Source organism: Miniopterus schreibersii (assembly GCF_964146895.1).
Source record: "Miniopterus schreibersii genome assembly, chromosome: X".
In the NCBI taxonomy this organism is placed as follows: domain Eukaryota; kingdom Metazoa; phylum Chordata; class Mammalia; order Chiroptera; family Miniopteridae; genus Miniopterus; species Miniopterus schreibersii.
In genome coordinates, this window is record NC_138104.1 from 98,733,371 (window position 1) to 98,746,619 (window position 13,249).

General features: G+C 41.0%; 1 protein-coding gene across 3 annotated transcripts in view; it reads right to left on the bottom strand.

Moving 5' to 3' along the window:
* The window catches only part of REPS2 (RALBP1 associated Eps domain containing 2), a 172,563-nt gene that overhangs the window by 86,703 nt on the left and 72,611 nt on the right, over positions 1-13,249 (bottom strand). For all 3 annotated transcript variants that reach the window (XM_081126456.1, XM_081126454.1, XM_081126455.1), the window contains one exon: positions 1,739-1,877. In XM_081126456.1, coding sequence (XP_080982582.1) covers positions 1,739-1,877 — 139 coding nt within the window. The remainder of the gene's footprint in view (positions 1-1,738; positions 1,878-13,249) is intronic.

The following is a 13,249-nucleotide window of genomic DNA, read 5'->3' on the forward strand; positions in this document are numbered from 1 at the left end:
TACTAAAACCACTAAATTGTACACTTTAAATGGGTGAATTTTATGGTATGTGAGTACCTAAATAAAGATATTTAGAAATACGTTTTTTAAAAAGAGACATCACCTAATTATAGTATATAAACCCCTCTTGACCTTGATCAAACTAAATTTTTTAAAAAAGGCATCTGGGAGACAATCAGGGAAATCTGAACAATGAAGACTTGATAATATTAAGGAATTCATGTTCTTGTTTTTTAACATGTGCAAATGATTTGTGGTTATGTTTTTCTTTTTGTTTGTTTTTTTAATTTATCTTTATTGTTGAAAGTATTACAGATGTCCCCCTTTTTCTCCCATAGATCCCTTCCAACCTGCATGCCCCCCACTCCCAGGCCTTCCCCATACTATGTGATTATGTTTTTAAAGGAGTTCTTATCTTTAGAGATACATTCTGAAATACAGAGGTAGGCAAAAGTAGGTTTACAGTTGTTCATATGGAAAAGAATACAATAATTAATAAAGAATAAACTCTTTCATGGACTCACAACTGTAAACCTAATTTTGCCAACCCTGTATTTTCAATTGAAACAATCTGGTAATTGCTTCAAAATCATCTGGGGTGAGAGAGGATATGGATAACACAAAATCATTGGGGCTATCTGATAGGGGTTTGTTATATTAGCCACTTTAGTATATCTACATTTGAAATTATGCAAAATAAAAAAGTTAAAAGAAAGTAAAAACATTCCTAACAGCTACCTATTTGTATTTGTTTAATCATTTGTATACATTGTGAAGAAACTCAAGCAGCTGGTAGGGTTATCAAGCAGTCAGTACATGCAATCTGTGTTTCTGCTTATTTCTTTAAAATCATGTTGTTAACATTAATTTGCTATATCTACAATATTCTGCCTTCAATAAAGCTATTACCACCAATCAGAAAATGATGGCTACATTTACACAAGTGTATTTCAATTACACACCTTATTTCACAAGAGAAAATTAGTCTTAGTCCTCACTTCAATGTCAGGTTACAATTATCAAGGACATATTGTTAGTCTTCAAAATTAAAGTACAAAAAGAAAGGTTTTTGAATTTTTCTTCCAGACTCTATTTCACTGCTTGTTTAAGTCTTCAGCCCAGTAAAATGTAGGCACAGAGGAATTAAATCAATTCCTCTCAGCTTGAATTTTACATGAGAACTCAACAGGAATACATATTTCTGAAGACAACCCAGAAGAACTGACATGTGGACATAAAAATGCTGGCCAACTTTCCTCCCATATTTTAATTTCTCTCAGAAAAACCAGAGAAGAAAGTCTTGAGCCAAAGAAAACGAGCATGAATTTGAACTTCTAAAGCATATATAATATAAGGAGACTGTAACATTAACTGTAGAAGGCTGTACTACATCTTCTGTAACTCTAATGTAATGAATAAGCAATTAAAGATATCGCCTTGGTGCCACGTTCTATCATTTCAAGAACTGCTCCAGCTAATAAATCACAGGGTCCAGACCAGGTTCCACCAAATTCCTATTTAACCCTTTGAAACGGAAACATAATTTTCCAAATGTCATTGCCAAGTGTTTTTCTGCATGGTTTATAGCTGATAAGAAATTCGATCTTACAGGGAAACAAATTGAAGTCAAAGAAGGTTGTCATACTCATTTTGTGTGAATTATTTCTCAAGATATGTACTGTTATTTATATGAGACAATGATCTGGAACCCACATTCTCACCTGTCAGACTTCATTACCTGAAATGAAGGAACTTGGGTCTGGCTGAAGGGATCGGAATTGATTAACATAGTACTCGCGCTGCTCTTCTGTTATCCTCCATGGTTCATCCAGGTAATTACTGCTGTTATCCTGTGGTTCTCTCTCCACTGAAAAGGACTTTAAAAACAAATAAGCAAATGCTCAGAGAATCTCTCTTTAGTGAGATGAAGTAGATATATTAAACACCAATAAAAGTTATCATGCATTATACTCATTTTCCTCCTCAAGGGAGTAATTTAAACACCGTGTAACTAGAATGTAAACTTCTGAAGGGCAGACATCATGCTTTATATTTTTTTGTAGTCCCCAAAGTTGTTAGCAGAACTGAGCATGAAATACTCAACACTTGGTGATTGACAAAAGTGTTTCCAATGTGATAAAGGAAGGGTAAAATGATTATTTACCACATTTTGATACTTTCAGATAGCTGAGCAAAGAGTAAAATAATCAATTCTTTTTAAACCATAAAAAAAATCTAGAAAAGCTGTAACCATATCATCTCTTTTTCTGAGGCATTGTCATTGTATAAATCTGAGAATCAGAAGTTCCCATTCAAATCCCACCTCCCAGACCCTACTTGACGGGCAAGTCAGGATCACCCAAACTCTCATCCCGCCGTTGTGAATTGAGATTAACCCTTAGTAACAGAGCTGGCTGGCGAGAAGAGCTGTGATGGCACCACAACCAACCGGGTAGGAGGGGTGCATCAGACATGCCACTAGGGGGCGTGCAAGCCAAAGGTGAGGCTTTGAGGGTGCAGAGAACCAAAGAAATAAATGGTGCAGGAAAAAACAAAGCTTGGCCGTGCTGTGGGGAAAGAAGCAAAAATGGGGATTCTGGAAGGAGGAGCCCAGGGCTTTGTCCCATCCCTCCCATCCACTCTAAGGCTAAGGTGGTACTGCAAAAGGACGCTTTCATGGAATCAAGAGGTGAGCACAAGGAGGATAAGCCTTTAGGACAAAAGGAGACTAAGAAAGAGAGAAGTATTACTGCTAATCAACTATCAGGTTGCCACTTATGAACACACTATCAAGGAATTAATAATTAGGAGAGCATTGTACTCACTATCCCTAGAAAAAGCAGCAGACCATCTCCGCTCCCTTCCCCCAACACACACACCCTATTCCAGGAAGTAATTCTTCCCAGAAACACCTGGCTCTCCTCTGAAGACATTCTGAGAAGAAATGAGACGATAAAACTTTGAGCTGTGCTATAACCTTGAGATGTCATCTTTGAAGTTTTCATACTAAATGTAAATCAAACCATTTTTAAATGCCCTGGAAGCCACTGTCCATTAAGTGAATATCCTAAGTTCAGAATGCTTTGAAATTTACAAAGCGTTTCACACATCCCTATCTCATCCAGCATCTCAAAACACTTGAGTGGTAGAAACAGCAGGTATTATCATTTTCCCAGATGAGGAAACTGAGGCTTAGAGAACTTAAGAGAGGATCCCATACCCTTTAGTGAACTCCTGCAGTCAGCAAATAACCCCTCTTTTTTATCTGTTGTTCAAAGCCAAGCTCTGGCATATCAAGTTTTTTTTTTAATTGAGTTGCTTTCATCTGAATTGCTTTCAGAAACCCCTTATTCATTCTGGTAAGAAACAAACAATATAAATAAAGCAAGCAAGGAAGATCAAAAGTCAGTCTGAGCACCCCATGGACCACACAACTTTCCAAAATGCTCCCACCAGATTCCAGAACTAAACTCAAATGCCCCAGGCAGCACTTTCTGAAGGAGCCCAGATGTCTGAGTGGGTTCCAGGGGCAGAACCCAGGGTGGAGGCAGTCAGCGTGTACTGGACTAGGTTCCTGGCCAGATGGTAATGTGTAGAGCTCACAGGAGCTTGCCCTCCAGGTCAACAATGACAGAAACAGCTGGAATAAAGGAACCTAAAAATCCAGGCATCGACAGGAGAGACAAGAACGGTCGTCTATGAGTGAACAATTTAATCAGGCAGAGTTGGTTCAACAAGCTGGTGGGACACAGGTGGAAAGCTCTGTCCCACTACTGTCTTGAGAACAAAGGCACCGATGTCTCCATGCTGGGTGTTGGAGGCTGTGTTCTCTGGTTCTGACATGGAAGCTAATATTCCCATGGAATACATTCTTTCCCTCCAGGAACTGAAGCTGCCTTATCCAGTTGCTGTTGTCAATGTCTGCCTGTGTTTGTTCTTTTTCCAATTCCAGGACCACTGCTCTACTTCCTCTCCCACATAACCTCACTCCTGAGTGGTATCAGTGGCGTCTTAGCAGGTCTCAGGTCTATTCTGACAGCAGGAATCATAAATGGACATAAAAAAGTGATTGAGTCCTCGGTTTTAAAGCTTACATGGCCCTGGCCAGTGTGGCTCAGTTGGTTGAAGCATTGTCCTATACACCAAAAGACTGCGGGTTTGATTTCTGGTCAGGGCACATGCCGGGGTTACAGGCTCAATCCCCAGTAGAAGGAATGCAGAGACTGATCTATGTTTCATCTCATACCTCTCTCCCCCCTCCAGAAATCAATTAAAAAAAAAAAAAAGCTTCCTATTTTAAAAATCTACCTTTTCCACCTGGGCTTTAGGGCCCTTATAATCTAGCTGCCTCCTTGCTCACTCTCAGCAGGTTTCTGATTGCTCACTCTTCATGGGTCAGATTTGTGTCTCTGTCCTAGAGCACCCTTCCTCTGATCTCAGCCTACTCAAATCCTATCCATCGGGTCCCACTGCCCAAAAGGCTCTCTGATGTGTTTGCCAGATCCACAGCACTGCATGATCCACCTCACCCCTGGGTCTCACCCAAATGAGTCCAAGTACAGGGGGCACACAATTGCTGGCCTCTGGGATGCTCTGGCATAGAAAGCTCTTCTCTAGTAAGAACAACATGGGGCAGATGCTAATTTTGGGGGATGTGGATAAGAAACATGAAGACCAAGAAGCAGGGAGAACAGACCCTGAACAGGTGTACATTCTGGAGTTGTATGGACCATGATGCAGAGTAAAGGCCAAGTGGGACTGAAAGCCATGAGGGAGCAAGAACCAAGCATAAGCAGAACCTGTGAGGTAGAGAAGTACTAGAAAGAGCAGGAGCCAAGGATGGCTGTTGGCAGCCAAGTAAGTGGGCAGTGAAGCAAACTCAAGGCAACTAGGGCAAGGGCCTGTTAATGGCAGAACAGGTATGAACAACCAAGAACTCCTGCTCCTCAGGACCCCAGAGCCACTCCTTGTCTCTCATTTCTTGGATTCCCATGAGAACCTCAACACCTCCTCCTTTTCAAGAAAACTCACCTGGCAAGGATAGCTCCTGCTCCCTAAAACCAAAAAGGCCTTACAACAACAAAAGAGGGCACATGAACATTAAGTAATCTGTATATAGTGTGGCCCTTCTATTGGCTTGCACTAAACATATTAACCTATCCCCTGCTCTTTCACCCTGCTTCTCACTGCACGTTTTTAATTGATTCAATAAACCAAGTGATTTGAGCATCTTAAAAAATATGAATCCTTATTACAATTACGGTAAGTATTGCAGCTTGAGCAGTTAGTGTTCTTGATTGTCTGCACTCAGGTTTCGACCTGCAGGCCTAGGACCGTATCATACACGCCTTTATTCCACACATAGTCCCTAGAAGGCACATCACACATGCTAAAAATTAGTATGAGGGCTACTTTCTGACAGGCTCTAGTAAGTTCAGGGGTATTTCCTATATTGAAAGAGATGCAGAAATGCTACTCCATGCTGTGCTGAATGAAAGAAAATTTATAAGTCCAGTTCATAATATAAAGTTTGAGATCAAAAGAAGTTCCCATCTGTCTTCCTGTAGTTTACCCATGGTGTGATTGTTATGGGGTGTTCTCAACTTCCGTATCCGCTAATTTCAGGGACAGATAGATCACATTCCACATACCCTTAGGCTGAAATACTCCAAAAGAAAGCTGATCCACTACAAGAAGCAAAATTATTGGAACTCTGCTGCATAAACAGTGACCCACTCATTCATTCATTCAGTCATTCTTTCATAAATACTTATTGAATATCAACAATATCCCAGAGACTAGTCACACTAGGGATACACTGATGGGCAAACATTCTTTTTCCCAGGAAGCCTAGGGTCCAGTCAGGGAGAAATACAGGCAATCTCAAAACAGTTAATTGCATGCTATGGTACTTAAAAGCTTTGCTACTCAAAGTGTGGCCCCCAGACCATCCACATCAGCATCACCTGAGGACTTGTTAGAAATACAGAACCCCAGTCCCTAGCCCACACCTAGTGAATCATAAAGTCTGGGAGTGGGGCCCAGGAATCCATGATTTAACAAGCCCTTCAGGTAATTCAAAACACAGTCAAGTTTGAGAAGCAATGCTATAGAACATGCATGGCAAGGCAAGCAAAAGGAACAGCATTTGCAAAGACACCCAAAAAATAAGAGAAACTAGCCATCGTCTGAAAGTAGCTTGGTTGGGCTACATATAGAAAGACTAGGCTGCCAGTGCAGAGAGGATGTTAGTGGAGTTGCCTCAAGATGGTCCAAACAGAAAGCAGGTTCCAGATCATGAAGGCCCAGGTGCACCGGGTTAAGGGGTTTAGACTGTATCTAGAAAATAGGGAGCCACCAATAAGTATTAAACAAGACATAAATAATCAGATTTGAGTTACAGAAAGAACACTTCAGTGAGGAGAATGAAGGGGAAAAGACTAAAGGTAAGACAACCAGTTAAGGCCGTATCAGTAACTCTGGCCAGAGGTCAAGGTGATCCCAGGGTAAGGAGGGCTATGAGAGGAGTAAGAGAAAAAAGCCATATGGCCACCACTAGAGGAAGGTCTGTTCTAGCAGTAGGATGGCAGCTCAGAACCTTTCTGTCAGCAGCTAGGGGGCCATCTCGTTGCAGGACCCAGAGACATGGAACCATCTCCTCCAGATGAACTCAAAGTCAACAACAACAACTGACCCAACTTTTCAGATCAAGTCAGTCACCTACGACAAAATGTCTAATTGCAAAGACTGAAGGCACTGAGAAATAGGGGTGGGTGAGCTGTGGAGCCTTGGGCTTCCAAGTAGAAGCCAGAACCAAGAAAAGCTCCACTTTTGCATACACCCTAAGAGAACTCCCCCATTTCAACTCCAGCTCCAGTGGTTTGGTTGGCTGAGTGGAGATATTTGTTGCTTGCTGCCAATTTTGAGCTCTGCCAGCATTTTTAAGAAAAAATAAAGGGAGAGAAAAATCATCCACATCTGTCTGCTTAAGTCACATACATATGGTTCATTATACAGTTTCTCTAGACACAAGAGAATTAAATTTGCTTATATTTAAAACATTCAAATCCTTGGTTTTGTTTCAAGTGAAATGCAAATATTTGGCACTGCAAGTTATTATCTCTGGGGAAAACAGCCTGTTTATAATGAAAGAGACTTCAAAAGACTCATTAAAAAATAATACTATTAATAAAATCCCAAAAGGTGACATTTACCCCTGAAGTATCTTAAAAATCAAGCATAGCTGAATAATATGAATTGCAAGGAGGCATTGTCAGGGGGAACTTCAGAAGGGTGTGTATATTGTTCCAACCATAATACATTTCTGTTTAGAATACAATCCCACCCTGGAAACATCCTCTAATTGCTGCCTATGAGTTCAGCCATTTCATCTGAGGGTGCAATGACCTTATAACAATGTCTTTTAGGTACCTCAGTAAATAAACCATCTGGAGTAGCAAAAACTGTCATTGAATGGCTACTCACCAGGAATGACATTTTCCAGCCCCCCCCCCCTTGCAGTTAGGTACAGCCATGTGACTGAGTTCTGGCCAATGCAATGTGAGCACAGTGATTTGCACCACTCCCAGGCTGGGCTAGCACCCTGTGGCACTCCTCTATGTTCTCCTCACCCACTGGCCCCTGAATGGGGGATGGAACAGCCACAGAACAGGAGGAGCCTTGGAGCCTGAATCACCATGTGGAGGAAAGCTACCTACCAACCTGTTAGATGAGTGAGAAATATATCTATTGTGGTAAGTCATTAAAAAGTGGGGCATGCTTGTTATAGCAGCTGTTACTCTAAACTAATCTATCCTTCGAGCAAGGCCCAAAGTAAAGACAGACCTGCCCAGTCTCAACCACAGTCATTCCTGCATTGAAGATGGAAGCATGAGGCTACCTTCGTTTTGCAATTTGACCACCTAATGACATGAGACAAGTCTGAGCCCCAACAACTTTCTCATTATAATTTGGTTGTCCATGCAAACTATCTACAGGGACAGCGCGTGGATGCATTTTTACATCCGTCTCTCTATGTTTGGTTAACAGGAGTTTATCTTTCATGGGTTTGACAGAGATTTCAGGGAGGAAGTACAGAGTGAAGAGAAAAGAGGGCTAGGGGAAAACTGCTAAATGAGCAATAAAGAAAAGGAGCTAGAAAAGGGGATGGAGCTCAGCTATTTTGTTTTCACATTAAACCATTCTATATTGTACTCCATAAGTCTTGTTTATTGTCTGTCTCCCACCCCAATCTCACTATAATATAAGGGCCATGAGGGCAGGAAATTTTGTCCATTCAGATCACTGCTATATACCCAGCACCTATCAAATAGGGAACACTCAATAAATATTTGTTGAATGAGTAAACAAATAAACAAAAGATTGGACAAATTGCCACTTTTAGTCCAGACACAGAAAGGTTAGCCTGAGCTCTCCTATAATGACTAGAGCTGAATTTTACATGTGCTTATCACCTACCAGTAAAGGCCTACCTATGAAGTTAGAGAACTTAAAATTTTTATTTTACTTTTTATTTTGAAATAATTATAGATTCACATGAAGTTGCAATAAATAACTTCTGTTTCTGTCTATAGAAAAGTTCGTTAAAATGAAATCCTAACAGAGCAATTTAACCTTATCAGATTCTTCATGGAAATAAATGCACAAAGGTGTCTTTAACCACATGTTGCAAGACTTGCTCAGGGATCTACTTTCAACAGCCCAGAAGGTTCTCTCTGAGTCTATTAGGCAATGCACAATGGCTACATATTAAGATAAACAAAATTTTTAAAACTACCGCCATAGCCATGAGAATGGTAGGTAACACATATTCATTACTTTGCTTAGTGACAAACACTGTAAAAACCTAATATACATGACCTATTTTCATCTTCACAACAACTCTGTGAAGTGGGTCCCATTATTCTCATTTTACAGAACAGGAAACTGAGCATTGGGGAAGGGAAGTGGCTTACCAAGACCATGCACCTAGTAAATGGTAGAGCCAGAACATGAATGGGGATCCAACAGTACTCTTAATCAGCAAACCCTATGGTTTTCTCCCTCCTATCCATCCATCCATGCATTCATCCTGCAACAATGTGCTGTTTCCTTTTCAGAACAACCTCACTGCAATGCCTAAACCATTGCGGCAATTTTGCAGGTTGAGAATCCGAGCTGGGGATATGAATATGCTATACTTACCCCTCCCTCCCCATTATCTAGTTTAGTTGTAGATTTTGGCCAGTGAACTATTAAATTATACAGAGCAACATCTTATTTCTCACATAGTTTTTGCCTATATGCATCTGGCATGTTTTCACATCAGAAAAGAATCCTGTAAATAGCTATACAATACAGGTATTCAATCATTTCTGTTATTTTAGTATGTGACACTAACACTATTTTGATTAACATAAGGAATGCTTATGAGTAATCACTGTCTCCAATTCTTCCATCAGAAGCCAAGATCTTCTGCTCCAGAAGGGCATTTTTCCTTTACAATTGTCAGGATTTTGCTGTCTGCTTTAGAGGAGAAAGTGAGAAATCAGCAGTAAGAGGAGACTGATGAGGCTGCAGTCTTCTAGTACCACTGCATTAACGTCCCCAACCCAATCCTTGCCAGTTTGGTCAAGGCTGCCTGTCTCTTCTCTGCTATGTCCGCCCCTTAACATTCAACAGCCTTAGGTCAGATGGGAAACAGATGTGCCAAAAACTTGGGCTGAATTCAAGGAATGCTTTAGGATGAAGCTACAGATTAGAGGTACAAAAAATGCCAGTTCTGGAGGCACACAGACTAGGCTCAAATATGGAATGGTCACTTACCATGAGACCTGGGCCAGTTACTTAGCTTCTGAGCCATCCATCCCCCACCTGAAAGGCCATGCCATGGCCCACAGGGCTCTACACACCTCTCCAGCCCCATCTCTCTACCACTCCAGGCTCTAACATACAGGCTTTTCTGTTCTTCAGCTGTCTCCTCTCCATGCTATCTACACATGGTGCTCTAGCTCACTCAACACCGACCTCACCCCCCCCCCCCAAGCATAATTCCCTGCACTGCAGAGGTTGGCTAGGTAAAAACTACACTGTCCCAGTATCTTTGCTGCTAGAATTCTAGACGGTACTTAGGTTCCACTAAACAAATACCCCTACAGAAGACTGATTCAGAACTGAGTCACATGGTGAAAGAGGCAGGGAACAGAGCATTCACGTTGCTGGTCTAGGTCATGCATGATGTGGCGATGGAGCCAAAAACAATGGCAGCAGTTGCCCAATTCTGTAGCTTTCTGACCGTGGCAGAAGCAAGGCCCCCTTAGCCACCCAGTCCTGCTGTGTGGTTTTGGGAATTATTCTTGTAAGAAGTCTGAATCTTCAGCCCATCTAAAAATTTGGTACGCTACTCACATCCCTATTATAAATCCCTATTTGCTTAAGCTAGCCAGAGTAAAATCTGTTGTCCACAATAAAGAACCCTGACCAACACAAGCCCTTTGTCTGGACTCTTAACACTACATAACATTCTTCTCCTCACCTCCCAGCACCATCCTGCCTTTGCCTGGTTACCTCCTAGTCATCCCTCACTTCTTTGTGGAAGCCCTTCCTCACTTTCTAGCCCTAGGTCAGATTTATCTGTTATCTGCTACCAAACTACTCCCTTGCCCTCAGGGCAACTGTCAGTTTTCCACTGTACTACAGAGGTGGGATCATTTGATTCGCATTCATCTCCCCCCACTTGGCTGCAAGTTCCCTGTGAGTAGGCACCATGTTTGTAGTCTCTAGGGTACCCCTGCCATGGTGGCTGACCCATATAAGCCACTTAGTAAATATTTCCCAACAGATGAATAGAGGATGTAATGTTCCAAGCCCCTACCTTTCAAGACTGTTGGGGGCACTGAAAGGACACACACAATTTAAGGGGCCACTACAACACTGAGCCAAATAAACACTGGGTCAGTAGTTGACACTTGGTATAGGCAACTGGGGGCATGACATCACCTGCTCACCTGAGGTCAAGGGCAGTGCTGAAGTGGTGCTATTGTAAAGGAACCTTCCATATTCATGGCCTATTATATACTAACTGAGACCAAAAGGTCCCAATGGATATGCTGGAAACAAGTACCACTCTCCTTTCTAGCTTTAAAAAGTACTGTCTGGGACCAGGAGTTGAACTGTTTTCAGCTACATCTGAGAGGCTAAACCTAACAAATCTATGTGGGCCCTAGCTATTACCATGAAATTTCTGGACAACATAAGCCACTAATGCAATGCCCACACCCTGTAGGGAAAAACGACGATCCCACAAATAAGATGTACTTATTTGCTTTCATCACCAGTCTAACCGACGTGCTGCATGGATGCTAGAATTCTAATGTGGACCAGCCTACAATTTGACCCTCCTCCCACCCTGCTATCTCTGAAGCATGGATTTTGCAAGGCCTTAAAGCAGAACCCCAATCAGTCCTAATATTTGCAGAATCAGTGTCTTTTTCCCAAAAACATCCTTCAATTTCTATCCCAGGTTCCCTCTTCTTATATCTAGGAGTCCCTGTCTTTCAATGATCCAGTTGCTATTCTCATCTTGTAACACAAAACATTTTTGTCTTTCATGTAAAAGTGCCTCCCAGCAAAGAAACCAAGCAATTAACATCACTCTAATTGTTAAGAAGTGTGGGTACATGGTAAGCACCTGAGGAATACAATAAGAGACAGCTTAAAAAAGATGTAGGCTGAGAAAAGTAAATTTCAGTATCAAATGAAATTAAATGTTTTAAAAATAAGGACTAGAAAATCTGAAAAAGAATTGTAAGTAGGTAAAGAAAGTACAAAGGAGGCTTGATGCTATGAAAAATAGGACCTCTTTGTGGTAATAGTGACCATTCAGATATCTGTCAGTCCTAGTAGACTCAGTAAAGAATATGCCGAGGACACAGCAACCTTTTACCTCCTAGGAGATGGTAAACCTCCAGTGAGGGTTTAAAATCAAGTGGGGATTGAGTCTGGTCAAACAAGGTGTCACGTCAAAAACAAGGCACATGCATTCCTATCAAATTTATCAAACCAGTTCTTCCTGTTACACACCAAGGCAAACAAATATATTCTCCCCCTCCCTCTTCCTCCTCCTCCCTCTCCTCTCTCCCTCCTATTTTACTCAGAGGAAAAAACTGAGCTGTCTAAGCAATGCTGAGAGGTCAACACACACAGACACACAGACATGGTTGACATTTACCATCCCTAACAACAGAAGATTTTCCTAGCCCTAACCTCTACGCATAAATTAAGTAATTCAACTTTACTGCCATGAAAATATAAATAAGAAATCCCTATCACAGGCAACCTGGGGTGCTCCAGAAGTGAAAAGAAGCTAGGGTCCCTACTCTCCTTCCAGGGACTCAGGAGCCCAGTACCTCCTCTCAACTATGCAAGGAGCAGTTTTCCACATACATTGCAGCCTCTCATTCGTCCAAAGGAACAGAGACACCAGCTTCTGTTTTCAGATTGGTAGAAATGACAGACCAATAAGGAAACACTGATATCCCAAAAGAAAAAAAAGGGCATAGTATATGAAGAAACAATTCAGAAAAAAGGAAATACAAATGACTCATAAACTTAAGATATCGCACTTCACTAATAAAGAGAACTACTAATAAAACTACATTGAGATATCATTTTTCACCTGTTAGATTGGCAAAGATAGGTAAGATTTTTAGCACATTGTGTTTGCATGGGTATGGGAAAATAAACATTTTCATACCTTGTTGGCAAGTGTGTAAATTGATACAGTTTCCAATTTGAAAATCTCTACCAAAAATTTAAAATGTGTAAACATTTCACCCAATTATTCCATTTCTGGGAACTAATGCTATATATATGCAAATGTGCTGTGACTGCAATTTCTAGATGTTGATCAGAGGGGCTGGTTAAATGATTGATGGAAGATGCACATAATGAAATACTATGCATTTGAAAAACAAAAAGATAGGGAAGTACTTTATGTACTGCTATAGAATGTTATTAAAGTTTATTGTTAAGTAAAAAAATGCATAACAGATGTACAGTATGCTACGATATGTTTAAAAAGGTGGAACTACTGTATATATTTTGCACATATTATATATAATCATATATAAGAATACCTATATTCACATGTATATGCACAAAATATTCCTAGAACAATACAAAAGAAATTAGTCCTATCAGTTGCCTCTGGGATAGGAAAATGAATGACAGGAGGAGAGACAGAAGAGAC